We start from the raw sequence: 18,621 nt of genomic DNA, 5'->3' as shown, positions 1-18,621 counted from the left end.
GACAGCAAAAGGAACTCTTTAGAGGTCACCTGGCAGGTTTCCAACCAGAAATTTTTCATATACAAACCTTGCCTGTATTTCCCGAAAATAAACAAGGAGAAAAAGAAATGAAAATTTCAATGTCTAGTACTTGAGAAGGCTAACGATCTGTAGAAACTCTAAATTACTCATTCTTTCATTACGATTGGCACGGCGAATGGCTAAAAATACAAAAAAGACTACCTTCAAATGTGACCGTTTTACCTGCAAAGCACTTCGATAGGTTCCACAAAGTTTATATTCTTTTTAAGATGGATCTGGAATCTTGCAATTACGCAAAAACGGTGGTGAAGTGATAAAAATTCAAATATGTTGTTTTTTGCGAAGGGGGACAATCGGGGACAAAAATAGTCTTAAATTAAAAAAAGGGTGATTCATAGTATGCATTAAAGATGGCGCACGTGTTGCCCAAAAATTCGTGTCGAAAAATTTCTTAATTGGACGCTATCTCAAAAACCACTTGACAGAACATCACAAAAATTTGTCCATGTAAAAATAACATTAACAGGTAAATTCGCCTAAAATTTCATCAATTTACATCCATTCATTCTAAAGTTATTCACAAAACAAAGTGTTGCATTTTTTTCGAATACACTCCTTAGACTCCTGCTATTGAAACTGAAGTTTTTACTGCACGTTAAGGTTTGTATGGGAAAATTTCGGTTTGCAAAGGAAATTTTTTGTTTTGCAACTTTGTCCAATACCGTGTTTTCGTATTTCTTCAGATAACCGAGTTATAACATGTTGAATAGGCGAATGTCTTTTGACATTGAAGGCAATTCAATTAAAGCCGCAACACTGAGATTTGAAGGAAAACATCTGTGAGCGAGCAATAAGACATATTTCCATTCAACAGGTTATAACTCGGTTATCTGAAAAGATACAATAATCCGAGTTTGAAGTTGTTCAGCTAAAATTTCTTTTATATGGTTTTTAAGCTGGTCCAAAAACGATTAGACGGCTTGGTTCCAGAGTTTAAAAAAATCTTAAGATCGTTTTTCAAAAAAAAAATTTCCCATCCCATATCAGAATGCTTCTCGATCGCGCTTGGAGTAGTATTATCCCAGTTGGAAAATGATACCCGAATTTTTTTTCGATTTTTGCATTCCATACCAGAACGCACTTCGATCTCTGTTGGAATAGTATCACCCCGTTAGAAAAAGGAAAAAAATCCGTCAGTTCAGAAACCATTAACAGACCAAACGGGTTGTAAAGCTAGATTTTTTTCCAACAAAATTTTTATGTCAAATCAGATTTTCATGACCAACTGTTGTTTGCCAATGTTGACGATAGATTAAGTTTGGAAGACAAGATTTGAGAAGAATTTTTTGAGAAGCATTTTTATTTTATATTTATACCAGTTTTCAACAATAGCAAACATTATTAAAACTTTTAACTTTTCATGATTAAAAAATTCAAAGAGCAACTTTCGCTAAAGGTTTTAAAGCCATGTTTTATACTTTTCGAGATAGGCGTTTGTTTGGAAAATATTTCATTTCAGATATAATTGGTATTGCTAGATAATAAATGTCAGGAGTAACATATTTGAGTTTATTTATTCATTCCAAAACATGCTTACCCACAGACAGGTGCCCATAATAAGAAGAACTGCATTGAATTGGATTCTTAGGTCTCATTTCTTCACATTTTGTGTTCTATACCATTGCAGATTACGTTGACAAAATAAACAAAAAATCAAAGATTTTTTTCACAGAATTTAGAGCAAAATCACAGAATTCAAGAATTTATTTTGACGAAAACACAGATTTTTTTCGGCAACCTTGTTGTTGATCCTATGCAGCGAATTTCCAATGATCGATGGCAAATAAGCCTAAAGCGCGTGAGATCCATCATAGGTTTTCATAGTTTTGTTGATCATTAATTCACAAATATATAAAGCTTAAATTGCAATTTAAGGCTGTGAATTCAAGCCACCCATATTTTAGTGTACGGATTGAAACAGAAATTGAATCATATCGAATGTTAATTTCGACATTTAGTATTTCTATAAATAAACAAATTATAAAATAATAAAATTAAATAGATGTACATGAGTAGGGGAGGGCATAACGAGCACCCGGGGCATAGTAAGCACTCCTCTTTTCGACGAAATTTCGAATTTTTTCAAATAAATTTTCATGAGGAACAGCTTTGTAAATCCTATAGTATTAATTTTTTAGCAAAAAAGAAATCTCCTTATCATTTTTACCGAAATATTAAAAAAACCAACTAGGTTCTCAAGTGACGAAAATATTATAATTTTTGAGCATCGGAAAATAAGCTCTTATGATTGTTAAATCATCTTGATCTATAAGATACGCACTGCAACATAAAGTACACATTGTTCCTCAATTTTCACCATCATTAAATTTTTCATTTCAAAACGCGTTTTTACTTTAACTTGTTGAGTCGGAGCGTATAAAGCATCATTGATCGAGGCACGATGAGCATTTTCTGCCTTAGAATCTAGCAGTGAATTTCACTCGATGAAGTCAACTGAATTTTATAGCCACAGCTTGACTTGTTTCATCTGACGATTTGGCCTATTGGTTAGGTGTCGGAGAGGTTATCAGAAGATTCCTAGTCAAGGCGATTTTTTCTATTTACCAATGTATGATTTAGTTATTGCTTGTTTGATGGATCTACGACTCACCGTTTAGTTAAAAATGCATCTATCATGAATGGTGAATAAAAAAAAATCACCTCGACCAGGAATCAAATTCGAGTATTCTGATTACCTCTACGACACCTAACCAATAGGCCAAACCGTCAGATAAAACAAGTTAAGCTGTAACTCTATAATTCAGTTGACTTCATTGAGTTAAATTCGCTGCTAGATTCTACAGCAGAAAATGCTCATCGTGCCCCGATTAATGATGCTTATACTGCCTCAGAGGGGGTTCTCATTATGCCCCAACAGTGACAGACTTCCAGCTTTTTGAAGAAAAATTTAAAATGCATTTTTAAACGTTTGCATCTACCTTTTAAAGTTTAGCCAGCTAGGAACACAAATCAATTAATTAGCTCACACATTAAAGCTGTTTTCTATGGTTAAATAAGCGACCTTCTTAATGTGGCCATTATGCCCTTATCTCCCCTACACGAGGCCGTGCGAACGCCTTAGGGCTTTTATTCCCCCCATGGAGAGTTCCCAAGCAAAATTTTCACCGTAGTAACAAAAAATCACTTGATCTTAAAAGGTGATTCAAACTAAGTGTTAACAAGCAAGTCAAAAAAAATCTTGCCTCCGGCGGAATTTCATCTGCAATTAAATTAGACTTGAGACATTTCATTGATGCTATACACTCAGGCAAATTCTTATTATAATTTTTATAAGATGCATCTTATGAACCGCTTTTTAGAGTGTAAAATAATATTTCATAAGAGTCTTATGAAATTCTTTCAATTTTCATACGATGTTCTTATGAAAAATAGAAGAAACGGCGTTGTGAAAAAATAATGAACACATTCATTCATAGCATCAGTTTTTTTTTCATCATCTAACAGTACGAAGCAATCGCCAGTTCATAGTTATTATAGTTTCCCTTCAATATTAAATGTTATTGTTATCTCCGGAATGGTAAGTTCGATTTGATGTTTTTGGTGTGAACGTTTAATATATTAGTAAACTAAAATACATTATTTGTTTACTTTTCAGCAAGCTGATCGACAAAAAACGAAAGGTCGAAGATTAAGATGCGGCCAAAAATAATTTGATGGAGCCGTCTGTTGATGCGCTGCTGATGATGACCATGAATGATTCAATTTTAAACAAATTTGGCAAACAATAAAGTGAATGTTTTCAGCATGAAATATCTAGAATTTTTCTTATTAGAAAGTGATTTACTGTTTCCATAAGAATCTCTTATGAAAAGCAAACACCTCTCATTGAAGTAGGCGTTCATCTTCAGAATTCATTCGCGTCATAAGACAATCTTATGAATTTCATTAATTTTTCTTATGGCGCCACTTCATAAGAGAATCTTATGGCATACATAATAGTATTTTTCTGAGTGTATGACGTTGTATTGAAATTCTTTACTTAAATTACAATAAACCCAGCCTTGTCATAAGAATGAGTTCTATTAGAAAGTGTAACTTAAGTTAAGTTAAGAGTTTGAATAAATTAATCGAATATTTATTTTATACATCAACAAATAAGAGGCCATGTAACAGGTGTTTACCAATTACGATGGTCATCAGAATTAGCGAAACATAAATCTGAAAATTTTATTATTAAAAATTTTGGTTTACAAAAATACGTCTCATTACAAATATTATGCTGATATAAAATATTTTCCAAAAAAACAATTTCACCAAGTTTTGATGACATTCTTCCGAGGTTCGCACAATTGAAAGCTCATTTTGACTAATTTGCTATTGAATTAATTTCTGAAAATAAATTTAAACCAATTAAGAAAATTCTGCAATTTTTTTTTAAAAGAAATCCAAACAAAAACATCGAATTTAAAATAAATGTCTTAAATCAATTAGCTTCTCTCAAGACTTTGAAATTTGGTAATTTTGTTTTCTATTTGTAAACTTTTCTTCATTTTAAGAATTTTAAAAGAAGTATCAAACCAAATTAAATTTTAAATAATTTTCAAAGCATAAATCTAACGGTTTTGCAGGTTTCAACAAATTTAATAACGGAAATCCATTTTTTTTTATTAAGTTTCTGCATAGATGTCAGAAATACTTGTAATGATATCTTTCCAAATTTGTAAAAACTGTAGAATTGTATCAGCAAAATATTATTCCTTGGTTGAGTAAAATATTTTTTTTTTCAATGTAGATTTGTTAATTATTCTATTATAAATAATAGATTTAACTTAAAACTTAAACATTTTAAAATTTTTCAACTTCATTCCACCAAAACTGAAGGCGATAGACCAAATTTAACAAAAGATACCAAATCAATCATTAAAACATTGACGTTAGACGCGTTTATTGAGAAAAATACTTCTTAAATGTTTAAACAGTTATCTTTTCCATCTTCCATTTATTTTGTTTCAATTTTCAAATAAATTCACCGAATTTTATTGTGCAGTTTTTTTTACCAAATTTTAGGGTCAAGCTATTTTAATGTTTGGAATTTTTTTTTAAAGTTTGTCTTTGCTTTTCAATTCAAAATTTTTGTGTTCTGAAAACATAAGCCTTTGAATCGAAAATTTTGAAAAAAAAAACATAGTTTCTACCTTCTGTTCTTTCCAGGACCCAATATTTCAAATGAAAGTGACAAAATCTTCAGAGCTTAAAATATTAATCTTCTAAATCTGCGATTGATAGTTTATAAAATCTTCATAATGTTTTTGGAATCGATCGTAATTTTTGAATTTGTTTTTAAAAAATTCTAAAAATGATTCGAAATAGTTACTTTAAAGCTAAATCTTAACTCGTAACATAATGCTTTCAATTTTTCCAACAAAATTGTAATTCTTATTGCCGACCCATCGGCGAAACCAGAACAGTTTGTTTTGGTTCCGCATGCTTTGAGTCAATTCGCAATTGAAACAATAGCGGTGATGATTGATGATGACAGCTGATGATGGTAAACACGGTACAAATGTTTACATCATCACACTGTGAAGCCAAACAACTCAATTTAGGTTCGTGGTAACTCGCCAGTGTTGTCAGATATTCTGAGTGGCTAGCTCAGAATATCACACGAAAATAAGAAAACTAATAAGTGAGGATATCACTTCAGTGAATAATGTGAATAGCTATCGCTTATGTTATAAGTAGTTATTTAAGGACTTGACGAACAAAACGAATAAAGATTAACTCTATTCCACCACTGAAACCTGCGTTTTCAACAGTATTGTTATTATTTTCAGCTTAATTTGAATTTTGAAACCCCCCCACCCCCCCCATGGACGGGTTCTTCGCACGGGCCTGCCCCTACATGTTAAGAAAAAAATTAAATGAATTGAGCTCATTATAAATTTCTTATTGTGCTTCGCTTATGATCCTTCTAGTCTTCTGTATTAAATTTTAATTTCTAAACTACCCAGCCAACATGAAATCGTAAAAGAAATCATCGTCAAACTCTTATATGAGTGCAACTCAAATCGAATTCGTAAATGTGTACACTTATCATTCGACCCTATCGTATATTCGTCGTAGTAGATGTTAAAACCAAATGAAATACGATTTAGTTACGATGTGTTGAATGAAGTCGTATTTAGTACGACCGATGTCAAATGAAATCTCATAACAATCGTGTAAGATTTCTCAAGTTGCATTTTAATCGTTCATAAATTCCTTTGGTATCGAAATCGCAATCGACTACAGATATAATCCAAAAGAATCTCACATAAGCTTCGTTCATCATCACTTTTGTTAAATGTAAACGATCATCGCATAAAGGGACAAATCAAGGTCTTTTAGTGTCACGTAATAAGTAACGACGTTTGGCCGTGCAATCATCATCACATAAAATGATTATAATTTGTTTCTTTTGTTTTCGACTTTTTCGTGCGGTTGTTCGTGGCGGGTATCGATGATTTGGACCATGCAAATCATTTTCATCTAAAAGATACCATCAGTTTTATATGGGGCTGGTATGTGCCGATACAATCAACCAGCTGACAGAAATATTGACAGGTAATTTGATTAAATATTTAAGGAGATTTAAAAAAGTAAATGACAGCTTTTTTTCAGAACTCGAGATGACCAAACAAAAGATTCATCGGGAGCTACAGGTTGCTCCATTCGGAATAACTACTTGTCCGAGGAAGCTTCGAAGGAACCGGCGGTGTAAAACGGGGAAAGTTACAACATGTTCATCTACGACAAATATGTAAGTTCATTAGAATAAAAATGAATGAATTCCTAAACTGTTTTTGAATTTGTTTTTTTTTCCAAAAATCATCAGCCATTTGTATACTTTTTGTAGAATCGTATTTTATTCGCAGTATTACACATAACACGCTACATACAGAGGTTCGCCGAATCGTTTTATCGTTCACATCGTACAAGATTATAAAAAAACCTCGTGTAAAGTGGGGTATAAAACACGAACTGATTGTCGAATTGCTTCACATCGTACGTACGTCTATGTCGACACAAATCATCGTACATGACGTTAGAAAAAAGCATATACCTACCAAAAGTGGAGGCAATATACGTACATGTTTTCGTTATTTTTTGGTTTACGACATCAACAACATCATATGTGATGTCATTTACGATGTTAGAAATACTTTGGTACTTTATGTCGCATTGGCGTCGTTTTGTACGTTACATTAAAGGATTCGATTCATGCGCATTTACGATGATGGGAGGATTGACAGTTCCATCCACACTTTATGCGATGTGTGTTTTACCCTTTTACGACTTGAAGCGATGTGATGATAAATTGGCGATTTAAGTCACCCTTAATGCGAGGTGTGTTGAACTCTTGTACGACTTGAAGCAATCTGACGATGAATTGGCGATCTAAGTCACCCTTTATGCGAGGTGTGCCGAACTCTTGTACGACTTGAACCAATCTGTCGATGGATTGGCGATTTAAGTCACCCTTTACCCTACTCTTGTATGACTCGAAGCAATCTGACGATGGAATGTCGATCTATGTCACCCTTTATGCGAGATGTGTTGCAGTCTTATACGATGTTCAGAGATTTTAACATCGATTGACAACTTAAGTCACATTTTATAAGATGTGTGTTGTAAGCTTGTACGATATGATGCAATTTGACATTTGATGGACTCTTTAAACGATATTTTATGTGAGTTGGGATGTACTCATGTACGATTTGTATCATAAAACGATTTTGCGGACCATTTTATGTAGCATGTTATGTGTAATATTGTGATTGAAATACAACGCTAGGAAGAAATAAAATTAATAAATGATTTTAACTGATTTTTATAATAACTAACATTGAAATGCACTACATATATTTTCGTAGGTACCGCAACCGGGCATTGTCCCGCTCGCTACTTTCCTAACTGCCACCGCCTCCATGCCTCCCTCAGGATCTTTGACGACTCTTTCTTCTGGGTTTACAGCGGAAATTGCCGGGCCACCATTCTGTCCGTGAACAATCCTTGATAATCGTAGTATGCACATGCAAATCGCCGGGTAATTATTCGGCGGGTTTTTTAATCTGAGTCTAGTGGGGAGAGTAATCCTGTTATTTTAACGTTGTTTTTCCAAAACCTACCTTTATTATTTTTTTTCATCCGATTGCTTGTTTGCTTTAGTTGTCAACTTTCACAAAGTTCAAATGATGACACAAAATTGCAAGCACGATTGCAAAATTGCACATCCACTGAACACGATTTATCACGATGAAGTTTTAATATCATGATGAGATGTGAGCGAACGCTAAGTATCTGTTAATACGAATCTGATTTGATCGCATAAAATATATTTATATCGTGGGTAAAGTGACCGGTTATACGATTATAATTATACTTGTTATAATATTTGTAGCTATATTGAAAAGACACGGTGTTAATTTGCCTACTAATGTGACATTCTAGTAAACATGCAACGTGATACGAAAGACGATGCTTACGTAGTATTCTTTACGAATTTATTCGAAGTCATTTACGATTTCGATTCAAAGGAATTTGTGTACCAATAAAATGCTTCTTAAGAAATCTTATGCGATCGTTATAAGATTTCATTTGACATCGGCGGAACTAAATACGACTTCATCCAACATATCGTAACTGAGTCGTATTTCATTGGGAAGTTGCATCTTCTACGATGAATAGACGATATGGTCAAATGGTAAGTGTACATATTTACGATTCCGATTTGAGTTGCATCTATATACGAGTTCGACGATGATTTCTTTTACGATTTCATGTTGGCTGGGTTATACACAATTTCATGAAATGAATGTTTTATGTACTAGATTCCAAAGACAATGTAAAAGACCTTTTTTTTATATATTGTGTGTTTGAAAAGTCTTATCCCATTTATGCAGGAAATCTCAATTTTCCTCAACAAGTACTAAACTTAACCAATTAAAAAGCAATTAGATTTTATGTAGTCGGTATACCAATTACAAGAATGGAAGAACTTAGCTTTGTTCCGTATTCCGATGTCTTTTCCGATGACCTTGAAAACATTTTTGCATGGTAAAATTTTCAAAATGTAAAAATTTCTACCACTTTTTCCCAACACTTTACGCACTTTACGATGTCAGTTGAATTGTTTTTTTTTCAATTCCCAAATATATATTCCTTTTTCGCATTTAAAGATACGCAGCTAGAATCTTCGACAAAGTTGTTCAAAAGGCAATTTACTTGACAGAATTTATAAATTGGCTGAAAACAAATTATTTAATTTTTCCATGCGAACCGAATAGTTCAGATTTGTTCATGTGAACGTTAGGTACTTTGAAATTCTGCAAAAAATCATGAAAAAGTTTCGAACGAAAATGAAGTTTTTAAGACCTCCGGCTATGAGAAATTTGAAAATGACCCAAAATAGACTCCGTCTTCTGTCAAGGCATAAAGAGCGAACTTCCTCAAATAACTTTTGTTGAGTTACTTAGAGTATTGAGTTTGTTTTTTTTTGCTTAGACAGAAGAAAACATAAATATTTTCCTGAAATATAGATGCACGAAATCATTTGATTTTTGTTAAATTTTCAGAAATTTCTAGCAATTTTGGAAACTAATAGCTCTCAGGTCTTCTAAAAAGTAAAATCTCTTATCGAAGTTGAACAAATACATAATAGGCAAAATTGATGTTTCATTTCGAAGACATTGAATTCATCATAGCTTGATTTTTTTTTTGAAAAAAAAAGTTAAAATCTTGCCATTTGCGGAAAAAGTTCAAGAGATAAAAATTTAAGGAAAAAAATAAAGGCAACATTTACAAGTAAATATCTACATCAATGTTGCATTGTTTTGGTTTGCCTGGTTCTTCGAGGCTCGAGGTTCTTCGAAAATCATAAATTTTCCCTGATTCCTGTGAGTTAATCTCGTTTACTTCGACGAATTTTAAGTTATCCAGATTATCCTGATTTATATTTCACATTTTATTTCCCTTAAACTTACTAAATTCTGAAAATAGTCGTTGGTAACTCAGATGATATTCATGGGAGTTCCAGTAGAGCTTGACTAGTATGCTCGTATCGAAATTTGGAAGTCAGAAATAAGATAACAAAAATACATTTGATTCGTTTTCGAGAAGTCTGAAACCAGAAATATGACATTCGAAGACGAAAGTTATATGAACAAAATCAGAACTTCGAGACCATAAGACGAATACCTTCAGATAGTCAGAATTTCAAATTCATTATTCAAAAGTTGAAGTCAGCATTAAATTATAAATAGTTTAAAAGTATGTATAGATAATAAACTTCAAGTAGAGTACTTGTCAGAAATCAGAATACGAAAATGCATCTTCGCAATGCAGCACAATTAGGGATTTTTTAGTTAAATAACTTCCGGGTGTCGTTAGTTGGTAGATTATAGTTTCTAAACTTTGACTGCATATGCAAAATATGTAAGCATATTTACCGGGGACGATTCACAGTGAAAAGTTAACAGCCTTAACTTCTAGCGTGCTGTTGTTCTGCGCTCGAATATAAGTTTAAGGCAAAAGTTCTTCTTCCTGATGAGCCGGTCAAAAGCTAGTAAGGAGAACCAAGTCGGATAAACTTTCCGTTCTTGTTTTCGTAAGAATGTTGTTTATCCTTGTCGTGTGCTTTGTACCTGTTGGTTTTCACGCGGCCTTCTAAGCTCAGCCTTTGAGCATGCTGCGCGGTACACCCATCTCAAAATGAGGAGATAATTACAGTTTTCAAAGTTTTCCAACGACGACGACACGTGGCAGCATGAATTCATTAACCAAGTGATTAACTGCTGCTTGGCTTGCGGTTTGAATTATGTCTAACAGCAACAAGTTTACCTGATGCCAGGAAATTCAGAGACTGGGTCAGGTTAATGTGCGAAAAGTGGCGAAACAAAGTTTCTTATGCCATATGCATTTATGAGAAATGAGAAAAACTAACTTTTCAAAAAACTTCGTAGGTGATCACCTATATAAACCACTTTTTTTCTCTTCGGAATATTGATTGATTAAGACAATGACTCATTGTCAATCAGTAACATTAAGATAATAGTTTATATGTACTTAGTGCAAATTATTCAGATTAAAGTTATTTTGCATTAAAAGTTGTTTATTTTTTAAAGAGAAGCCAATTTTGTTTATGAAGCTTTCAAAAATATAGGTACTTGTGATATAGCTCAGTTGGTAAATCAGTTGCCTCCTGAGCTGATTTCCGTGAGTTCGAGCACAAGAGTAAACATCAATCACAGTTGTTCCAGATAGGTTTTCCAATATCTGGTGCGCCAACTGCATCGAGAATCGAAACAAAAAAAAAAGGATATTGAAACTTCATTCAGAAGCAAGCTAATTCTTCTGAACCATAAGCATAACCATTTTAAGCATTGAGTGAAAATGTATCAAATATTCAGAAATAAAAGTAAAAAATAAGGTTTGCGGTTCAAATAAATTTTTTTTACTGCTCTTGTAAACTCGATTAAAATTTAAGACTTAGTTAGAACCTTTGATTTTGAAGAATCTGCAATCTATGTAAATTTTGTAAAAAAAATTCCAAATGCATTTTTACATAAGGATTAAAACAAGTTCAAAAATTATCATTTAATATTTAATTTTTCATAATTTAAATCCTGTAATTAAAGTTTTCAAAATCAAAATCTAGATTTTTCAAAAAACGAATTCTTTGAAATGAATTCAGATATTATTTTTTATATGTGATTTTCACCAGGTTTGTGTTTCAAATCTGACTTTGGTGAATTTAAAGTTTTTATTTTGAATCAAGAATCACTGTTATGAAACTCCAATCTCCTTCAATATGAATCCCTGATGAAATTTTAGCATCGATATTTTAATATTGGTCATAAAACTTAAATTTGAGCTTAATCTGAATACAAACCTAGAATTTTAGTTCCAAGTCTGAATTCTGCATTTTGAACCCAAATTCTAAGCTTGAATTTAAATTCCGGATAAGAAATCCTATGAATTAGAAAACAAATACTGAAATTTGTATCAGAACCCTTGACCATAAATCTTTTTTTTTAATTTTAAATTTATGGTTTTCAATATATTTTTTTTCAATTATTTATTCGTATTTTATATTGAAAATTTTTATAGAAATTGTGAATGTCGAAATTTTAACATATTTTTAATTTCTGGACTCATGAAACTTTCTTATGATTCAACTCTGCACATAAATTGAGAATAAAAATTTCAGATCCAAATCTTAAAAGTGGTTTGAATATCGAATATTGTTTTTCATATTCCGAAATTCAGAGTTTTGAATATGGAAAATTCATCACATTTTAGATTGAAATGCAAAACTTATGTTGAATCAAGTATCCGGGCTTGGCAAATCCAGGCAATTTTATCCTGAAACCTTGCGAAATAAGGGCATATTGTTTCAAGTTTTTCTTAAAAATCCGTCTAATATGCAGGCAAATTTCGGAATTATTGCTCTAAAATAAAAAAGAAAAACACACGGAATACTGTTTTTAATTTTTTCGAAACACAGCAGGCTATTCAGAATCATTACAAAAATCAGGCTTCCAAAAAATCGTTTATGTTTTTTTGATAAAATTTGATTAAAAAAAAATGATTTGGAGACAAGATACATGATTCTAACAACTCAATTGAAATTTTCGTTCGATTTTGCAAATAGAGTGAGAAAATCTGGTCCAAATCCGTACAATCTGGTAAGCTTAGTCTAACTTTATTGGGATTCAATATTTGGGACTCAATTACTATCAACAAGTGAGAATTTTTTTGAAAAACTGTTGTAGGATTGTGGTCCTGAAATGAGATTTCGAGGTTTTGGAGTCCAAATTTTTATTCTATTGTTACTCTTGAATCATTTACGTAGTTCATCAAAATTTGATTAGAAAATTCAAATTTTATGTTGAGTACCAAATATCACTTGACATCTTCAGACCTTCATGGGGGGGGTTTAACCTAGGGTTACCATATCCTTCAACGCCAAAAAGAGTACGTTGAAATCATATTTCAAAAAATTTGGGAGAAACTTGAGAAACCAGGAAATTTAAACTCAAAAAGTGGCAATTAGTTGCTAGTTACGTGACTTACCTGGAAATGTTGTCTTTTCAAAAAAATACTTTTACGAATTAAAAGTTTTCGTTTTTAGTCTTGTTCATTTTCTTGCAGATTTTTAGCGGAAAGTCAGAGGGTATTTTGATTATTCGAAAAGATAGAGATAAGAACATCGCAAACATGAGAAAATGTTGCATTTCAAAAGAGTTCGAATTGCTGTTGTGCTTTTTGCTTATTGCTTAGGCGCTGATTGCCTGCAAAGTTTATTTCGATGCCTGGGATAAGCTTTTCTTAAAAGCGGGTTTAACACGTTCGAAGCTGTTGTATTTTGCTTATAGAAAAGTACTGCTGATGAAATAGCAGACTTGTGTTTAACGAAAAATGTAGATTTTAATCGATTTGTGATGCTTTTTATTTTATTTCATCGATTGAACAACTCAACAAAGTAGAGAAGCCTGAAACATCGTACCATGAATGCATAAAGTGTTGCATTTCTTTCGGAATTCATGAACGTATAGGAACATAAACTTAAGAACTGGAAGAAAAAAATCGTTTCTCTGATCAAATGTCTTTCAACAAAAAAAAGAGTACATTCCACAAGATTTTACAAAAAGAAGAGTACGCTCATTTCTCGATCGAAAAAGAGTACATGTACTCTTAAAAGAGTACGTATGGTAACCCTAGTTTAACCCCCAAAACCCCCCCCGTTCCTACGGCCATGGGTCAGGGTCATGTCGAATTTCGCAAAACGACCATATATGTAGGTACATTTTGATTATTGGTCCCTGTACACAATTTCAACTCAATCGGACTTACATAATTTAGGGGTGCCTCAAGGTGCTCAAAGTGTCGGTTTTTTTTACCCCTAAAATCATCAGGGGGTGGGCAAAGGGAATCGGAAAAATCGAATTTTTAATTTTGATGCCAAATGAGTAAAAAATGTGTAAAAAGTCGAAAGTCTGATGTTATCTTGAAAACATTTTTTTTTGTCAAAAATCGGCTCTAAAATCACGCAAGCGGGGACCAAAGGAAATTATGAAAATCGAATTTTTAATGTTGATGCCAAACGACTTAAAATGCATGAAACTTCGAGATCTAGTGATATCCCGAAACAATTTTTTTGCCGAGAATCGGCTTTCTGGGACTTGGTCAGTTTCCCAAAAAAAACTATCGGTTTTCCAAAAAACGACCGCATTTCCAAATAATGGCTAACGTCGATTTTTGACCATTTTTTTTAGATCACATAATATTTTGACGTTTTATGCATCGAAGCTGTGAGCGCTTTTAGGCACCCCTAAATCAAGTCTGATTGAGCTGAAATTTTGAGCAGTTTTGTTTTTTGGGCCAATAATCAAAGCTATATTTGCTTAGTTCGACATGACCCAATTGGCTGCTACTTTACTGTACATATTTAAATCGTCACCGTGTTTTTTTTAAAATAATATGTTACAGTTCCCCAAATTGTCAAACTTCATTTTCACCCCAATACAATGGGAAAAAAGTGTAGAGCCGCGAAGCAATTCAATATCTTCTACATGAAACAAATCTACGAAAATATACTTTCCTTTAGTGAGAATGTCTGGAAAATCGCTTGGGCATAGTTTCAAATGCCGCACAAGCTTATGAACGACGATATAGTTCCCTTTTTAAACCCCAGTTCCCCTATATTTTGTAAACAAGTTAAGGAAAACACTGATTTGGACCTAAATATACAAAATACAAAAATAGACCTATCTTGTGTGATTTTTTCCCAAGAAATCGAATGAAGGCTGTTTGAGCTGTTAAGGCTGATTTTACCCTCAATTTTGCTTTATATTTTTTAATTAAATATGAAAAAATGAGGTTCGGACTTGAAAATTTAGAAACAAATAAGAATTATTCGACGTGTTTCGATCACCGTTTGATTATATTTTGGGATTTTTTTGTTGATATTGTTCGGTGAAATAAATGACTAGGTGCTTTGTTCTTTCTAGCAATAATCGCACCTCGGTAAGGCTATGATCATTTAGTATCCGGGCACTTCATTTCGGTGATAGCTAGGTTATTAGTGCTCGGATATGCAAAACTTTTGCAGCGTTGTGTTGGTTATGGAAAGGACTATCTTGCCTATTTTTTTCACATTTTTATGTTAACATGTTTTTGAGATATTTACGGTGCAAAAAGCCATAGTAAAAATAATTTTGCACAAATTTGCTCCTTTTACGCATTTTGCGCCTCGGAAATTCATTATTTTTGACTTGAAAACTCATGAACTATTTATTTTTTCTGAATTTTTTTTGATCCATATGGTTGAGAAGTATAAGGAGCCACTCTAGGATGCTTACGAAATTCAAACCAAGCATCGGAGTGGAACCCTTGATCCAACTATAGGAACAAATTTATGGTAATTGGGGACAACTGGATGCAGACCTCTTAACTATGCAGTAAATCCGTTTTCGACAGGCAAAAAGTGTTGCCTGTCAAGTGGACACCTAGGAATTAACTAAAAATAAGCAGGTCCATGGATCGCAATCTGTGCAACCGGGTTTTACGCAATGTGACAGATGTGTTCTGATGGACCAAGAAATTTATGTTAAACCCGAATTTAAGAGGTCACATTCTTCGAGATGCCTACTCATGAAAAGGTTCCAACCAGATTCCAATTGATTTTTACAGATAAATTTGTGTAAAATATCATGATTTTGAAAAGGTTTAGCTTCTGGGGTAAAAATAATAGATCAATACATGACTGAAAAAAGTGTGCAAAGACAAAAATTATATTTTATCATAAAGTAAGAGTATTTCTTGTCATCAACGATAAATTATTTTTTTAATATTTTTACATTAAATATCATATTAACACCTTCATTTCCTCCATAGAAAGTTTTTCGATCAAATCAATAGTTTTTAAAATACAGAGGTTTGAAACTGCCCGGATACTAAATGATCTTAGCCTTAGAACCTCATTGGTTACGATATCGCCACTGCGCAAAGCTTTGCGCAGTGGCGATATCGTAACCAATGAGGTTCTACCGAGGTGCGATTATTGCTAGAAAGAACAAAGCACCTAGTCATTTATTTCACCGAACAATATCAACAAAAAAATCCCAAAAAATAAGAATTATGTTGTGATTTTTTTTTCTGAGAAATCGAATGAAGGCTATTTGAGCCACCGCACGCATTAAAAACTGGAGTTATTGTTTATTGTTTATTTCTTAATTCATCTGACCAGAGGTCTAAATGGATGTGATGGGAAAAGTACAAGGCACAAAAACCCAGCAGTAAAGTTAGCATAGACGATACAATAATTAACAGAATGTAAAAACTAATACTACCTACTGATTTACAAAATAAAAGCAATGCTTAGATCGAACATCAAAACAGAATACAAAACAAAAATTAACTTAGCATTGTAGCTTGTAAGCGGTTTACAAACATATCACTCGTTAAATTAAAATCGAATTTACTACATACATTGTTGAACACTGCACACATGGAACGAATAGGCTCATTCTGACCGTAGAGTGTTCGATGAAACCCCAGCCGGAGAAATTCTCGCGTTCTCAGTTATCTAGGCACCACGTTGAAGTCGACTCTCGCAAGAATGTTTGGCGCATCGATGTCACCGAGCACCAATTTTCCAACAAACGCCGCCTTCAAGTATTCACGTCGGTTAGCGAGGGTATCCAGATCCAACCAGGAGCATCGCTGTGAATACTTAGGAGATTCTTCCGGGACTGGCCAGGGGCGAATTCGGAGTGCTGAGCGAATAAACTTGGATTGTATGGATTCGATTCTTCTGACCCATGTGTCATGGCTAGAGCACCAGACGACTGCTGCAGATTCCAGGTGCGAGCGAACTAATGCATAATATAGAGTTCGTAGATACTTTGGATTTGAGAATTCCCTAGTGGTTCGCAAAATAAATCCCAAAGTCCTATTCGCTTTGGCTACGACGTAATTCAGTTGATTTTCAAATGTTATTTTGGAATCCAACAGTACACCTAGATCCTTCACAACGGAAACTCGTTTAAGAATGGAATCTTGAAGAGTGTAATTCCAAGTGAGCGGATTCTTTTTCCGAGTAAAACTGATTACAGTGCATTTCGCCACACTGACCGTTAAGCAATTCAAATAACACCACTCCAGAAATTTACTCAACATTTGCTGCAATTCCAAACAGTCGATGTAGCTTTCAGTTTTCCGATAAATTTATCAGCATACAACATTCTACACCTGGATGGATGAGCGTATGTTACATCGTTGTAATAAGTGCAGAAAAGAAGAGGTCCGATGTTGCTGCCTTGTGGTACTCCTGAGTTATTCTGGAAGACATAAGACTCAGCATTTCCTAGCCGAACAGTGAGAGAACGATTTGTCAAGAACGATTCAAACCGAAGAATTAGTCCTTCTCCGAGTCCGAGATGTTGAAGTTTTGCTGGGAGCAAACGATGGTCAACACGGTCAAAGGCGGCCTTTATATCAGTATACACTGTGTCAACCTGACCCCCTTTTTCCATAGTGCGAATCCAGAATGAAGTGAACTCCAATAAGTTCGTGTTCGTCGAACGTCCCGGATAAAATCCTTGTTGATCAATACAGATGTACGACTTAGCTGCATAAAAAAGTCTCAATGATATCAGATTTTCTAGAACCTTCGAACAGGCACAGAGAGAAGTAATTCCTCTGTAGTTCGTTATGTCGTGCTTATTATTTTTCTTATGAACTGGGAACATAAACGACTTCTTCCAAGCATTTGGAAATTTACCTATGCGAATGTACAGCTTGAAGATAACTGAGAGTGGCTTCCACAAAGCGTCTACACAATTTTTTAAAGTATTGACCGGAATTCCATCAGGTCCCACAGTCGACGACGGTTTTAGCTTAGATATAGCTGTTTTAACTTCTTCCTCCGAGAAAAAAATTCTTGTAAGATTCAGCATGTTGTTAGGAACGTACCGAAGGGCTCCTGCGATTTTGTGGACGTGGCGTTCGAAGTACTGAATACACTGGCGAAATGTTCAGCAAAAAGATTACATGTCTGTTCCAAATTAGTCGATTTATGCTCGCCCAGAAACATCTCTGATGGGAACCCGGTTTCCTTTCGCTTCTCGTTAACAAAGGACCAAAAACGCTTCGGATTGTGCTTTAACATATCTTGCATGCGCTCGACGTGTTGTGAGTACCGGAACGAATTGTAGCGTTTGTAATCGTTACTTGCAATGTTGAACCTTTGTTTATTGATCGGATTTTTAGTGCGCGACAACTGTCTCATTGCGGCGGCTCTTCTACGTTTCAGCATACGCAAATGTGCGTCAGACCAAGGTGGTTTGCGTACAGGTCGCTTCAATGGGACGTTGTCTCGGAATGACTCGTGCAATGTAGAGGTAAAGAAGTCCACTGCACTTTCGATGAACTACCAGTTTGTGTGAAGCAATATTTCGGATATTTGAGCGAAATCGGCTTTATAGAAGTTTAATGAACATATATCTGTTGCGCTTTCGAACGGGGTGAAACCAGAGT

The 18,621-nt window shown here is 33.9% G+C and overlaps 1 protein-coding gene and 1 pseudogene across 8 annotated transcripts in view; both read left to right on the top strand.

The window, feature by feature from the left end:
* Positions 1-18,621, top strand: part of LOC129756171 (protein furry) — a 347,173-nt gene that overhangs the window by 43,854 nt on the left and 284,698 nt on the right. For 4 of the 8 annotated variants that reach the window (XM_055752968.1, XM_055752967.1, XM_055752965.1 and 1 more), the window contains 2 exons: positions 6,578-6,645; positions 6,703-6,841. The exons of the other annotated variants lie outside the window; for them this stretch is intronic. In XM_055752968.1, coding sequence (XP_055608943.1) covers positions 6,578-6,645; positions 6,703-6,841 — 207 coding nt within the window. The remainder of the gene's footprint in view (positions 1-6,577; positions 6,646-6,702; positions 6,842-18,621) is intronic. 8 annotated transcript variants of the gene reach the window in all.
* LOC129758879 (U4 spliceosomal RNA) lies at positions 16,091-16,245 on the top strand (annotated as a pseudogene).

Source organism: Uranotaenia lowii, chromosome 3 (assembly GCF_029784155.1).
Source record: "Uranotaenia lowii strain MFRU-FL chromosome 3, ASM2978415v1, whole genome shotgun sequence".
Lineage (NCBI taxonomy): Eukaryota > Metazoa > Arthropoda > Insecta > Diptera > Culicidae > Uranotaenia > Uranotaenia lowii.
Note: the sequence above shows the minus strand (reverse complement) of the source record. Positions and strands in the feature narration are given on the sequence as shown.